The sequence below is a fragment of the Tupaia chinensis genome, unplaced genomic scaffold (assembly GCF_000334495.1).
Source record: "Tupaia chinensis unplaced genomic scaffold, TupChi_1.0 Scaffold000532_1, whole genome shotgun sequence".
Classification (NCBI taxonomy): Eukaryota; Metazoa; Chordata; class Mammalia; order Scandentia; family Tupaiidae; genus Tupaia; species Tupaia belangeri.
In genome coordinates, this window is record NW_006160045.1 from 4,339,848 (window position 1) to 4,343,686 (window position 3,839).

The 3,839-nt window shown below is 40.4% G+C and overlaps 1 protein-coding gene across 1 annotated transcript in view; it reads left to right on the forward strand.

Annotated features, from left to right (window-relative positions):
• Positions 1-3,839, forward strand: part of CATSPERE (catsper channel auxiliary subunit epsilon) — a 226,285-nt gene that overhangs the window by 166,508 nt on the left and 55,938 nt on the right. The window contains exon 14 of the mRNA XM_006157233.2: positions 2,294-2,346. Coding sequence (XP_006157295.1) covers positions 2,294-2,346 — 53 coding nt within the window. The remainder of the gene's footprint in view (positions 1-2,293; positions 2,347-3,839) is intronic.

The window sequence follows — 3,839 nt, forward strand, 5'->3', positions numbered from 1 at the left end:
AATGACACTCAAAAGGTCTTGCATTAGCAGAGACAAATCTTTAAATCCATCTAACTTAGCTGGACATCATTCCTGTATCCCCATCCTTCCTGACGCCCGAGTCTTTCTTAGAAGGGTTATTGGTAGGTTTTGTTTGTTTGTTTGTTTTGAGGCTTTTGCCATTGTGCACATGTGCTCACCAGAGAGCAGAGAGACAGTGAAACAGAAAGTGAGAAATCTCTCCCCCAGGGGAGCTAGCCACACTGCAATCCCTTCTCTTCTATTCTCCTCCTAGGATTTTGGGCACACATGCACATGCACCCAGCTTGATTCTCAAGCTTCTGATCTGGAACACAAACCATTATGAGCCAAGCGTGAGCCCAGCACCCTGTCCAGCACCCTAACCACCATGCCAACTGCTGGCATCTGTGTGTTATTTTAAGTAACATATATCTAAGCATTTAGGGTCAGGGTAAGACATTTGGCATTTTGCAGCATTCATTTTCCAGAAAACAGAGATTTCATGAAATTAGCATCTTTTAACTTAAGACATAATGCATTGCATCTATCAGATGTAATTTGTCTTCTCAGTAAAGCTCTACAACACTCTGTTTTAATTTAATTTTTTAAAAGAATTTTTTTTAATTTTATTATTATTATTTTAAATTGCTACAGGTCAGAAGAGCTTACCAGAGAGAGAGAAAGAAAGTGAGAAAGCAAACCACCAGGTCTGGGACTCAAACCTCGGTCAGCCACAGGAGATTCTTCTCACCTTAATCACCCTTTAATTTAATTTTTGTACATCATATTCATTCTACTCTGTTTCAACCACAAAACACTTGAATCTACTAAAAGAGATGGAAAATATTACTATTACCAGTACAGGTTTACTTGGGGATAAATGTAATGTGCTTATCTCATCAGATTCCAGAAGGATTTTATGAGGTTGTTTTTTGTTTGTTTGTTTGTTTGTTTTAAGAGATTTTTGCTGTAGGGTGTGTGTGCTCACTGGAGAGACAGAAAGTTAGAAATCACCCCTCAGGGGAAATGGCCATGCTGAAATTCCTTCTCCTTCATTCTCCTCTCAGGATTTTGGGGACACTCTTACATGTACTGCCTGGCACGAGTTTTAAGCCACCAGATCTGGGACTCCAGTCTGGGTCAACTACATGGGAGTCCAGCAACGTAACCATTATGTCATCTGCTGGTGCCATTGGTTGCTTTAACGATAGCCTTTTCCACATCAAATGCCTTTCATGGGCACGTGCAGCCTATGAAATAAGGCACCGAAGCATAGCACATCCATGTGATGTCGTTGACTTTGCACTTGCCCTTCTCTTCTGTGTCCCAATGTTACTTGCAGAGGCACAGCCGTGTCAGTGAAGCCTCTCACAGTCCTGTGTCAGACACTGTAGGCTAATTTCTAACCCCTTACACATTATGCTATAGTATTCCAGGTAGTTCATTTTTAAACAAAACACAGATATGTATTTCTTTCACACAGCAGTTCTAAGTAAGGTTTAAAATATCTATATTGTTAGGCCAGAGATTTAACTGTTGGCCTTTTGCCAGTGCTTCTCTGAATACAGAATAGTGCTGCTTAAAGCAAGAATAATAAGAAAAAAAATTCTATCTTATTTTCTTTTTATTTTTTTATTGCCATAGGACATTTGCCCTCACCAGAGAGGGAAAGGGAGAAAGCACCCTCCAGTGGAATGCAGTCATGCTACAGTCCCTTTTCTTGCATTTCTCCATGCTGTAAGGATTTAGGGCACACAGGCATATGTACCCATAGTATTTTTCAATCCACTAGGGCCAAGATTTGAACCAGGTGTTGACCTGAGAGAAGAAAGAGCTCTGGCTCTCTATGCACAGCATTTCTCTGCTGTACTATGGGGCCAGCCCTACAAGATGCTGTTTTACTTGATGCTACTTAATACCTGATAAATTGACTTATGAAAGAGAAAGAAAAGTCAAATGAAATAGCTAGGTAAATGACAGAAACCTGCCAGCTGAGCCAGATGTGTGAGCTGGAAGTGTGAGGTTGATAGTCGAGGTAGCAGAGGTGCATGTGAAAGGTGAGATCAGATAGATTCCCTGAGAATCAGTATTCAGGCCTCATAAGTGTAGAGACAAAAGGAAGAAGGAAACAAAAAGCAATCAAAGGAGGAAAACAGCACAGAGCAGTATAACAGAAGCCTATATTTAAAAGTTTATTACTTCAAGCCGAAAATATAACTGTGTTTAGCTATGGTAACATTATAGGTCATGTGAATCAGAGCCACTGAACTTACGTTAAACTACTTTATTTTAGGTGTTCCAAGTAGCTGTTGGCTGTGACCGCGGAAAATTCATTGCAGTAAAAGGGCAAGTATTTCATTTGACCTGTCTTCCTCTTTAAAACAAATAATGAACTAAATGCTAATTACAAATGGTAATATTAGCCTAGTGACTGACATCCATAATGAATTTCAAAATAGGGTTGACATTGTTGTCGTTTCAATTGGTATAAACTTTTTTTTTTAGGTTTTGCTTTAAGGCATGTGTGCATGCCAGAAAGAGAGAGAGAAAGGAAGAGAGAAAGAGGGAGAAAGAAGTTAAGTGAGAAATCACCCCCTTTTGTGGAGGATGGCCATGCCACAGTCCTTTGTCTTCCATTCTCCTCTCAGGATTTAGGGCATGCACACACATGCACCCAGTGTAATTTTCAAGCTGCTGGATCAGGAACTCGAACTATAAAATTGGCCATGTGGGATACAGCACCTTAACCTCCATGCCACCTGTTCACCCTATATAAACTTTCTGACAAGCCAAATATTACATTTGAATCATACTAAAAAAGCAAAGCATTCTTCTTCACCTCTTTTTTAAAAAGTATTATTTATTTAATTTTATTAATTACTATTATTATTTTCAAATTTTCTATAGGCACATGCACTCATGAGAGATACACAGAGAAAGAGAAAGCAAACCTCCAGGTCTGCTACTCAAGCCATGGTGAGACATATGGGATTCTAGTTCTTTTACCACTATACCACCTTCTGATCCTCACCTCCCTTTTAATAAGGCAATTTCTTTTCTCTTCTTTTTTTTCTTTTTGCCAGTGGGCTTTATGTGGCTCACCAGAGACAGACAGAGAAAGAGGGAGAGGGTGCGGAGAAAGCCCCCCTTGTTGGGTATAGTCATACCTCAATCCCTCCCCTCTGTGTCCCTCCTTTGGGGATTTTGGACATGAATGTACACTTATCTGGCATATTTTTCAAACATCTGGGTCAAGAACTCAAACACCAACTAGTGCCAACCAGCCATGTAGGATTGAGCTGCTATAACCACCAGGCATCAGAACCAGTCCAATAAGCCAGTTTCTATCTTTGCAATTACCTCTCAGCTCTTGAGTCTACAGCTCAACCCAGAGAAATAAGAGGGAGAAATACCTACCTCTGTTTTATATCCCACTGAAATCAGTTATAATTTTATTTCTTTTTTTAAAAGAATTATTTTATTATTTATCTTAATTTGACCAGAGAGGGACACAGGAGAGAGAGAAATAAAGAGAGGGAAAGTGAAAAAGCAAGCAGGCAGGTCCGGGACTCAAACCGCAGTTGGTCATGTGGAAGTCCAGTGCTCTTAACCACCACACCACCTGCTGGTTCCAATGTTTTTACTTATGTCAAAGAAGCCTTGGTTTTCTGCATATTTTTTTTTTTGAGAGGTTTTTACTATAGGGCATGTGAGCTCACCAGAAAGCCAGAGAAAGCCAGAGAGACAGAAAGCCAGAAATCACCCCCCAGGAGGGATGGCCATGCCGCAATCCTTTCTCCTCCATTCTCCTCTTGGGATCTTGGGCACGCACGCACACA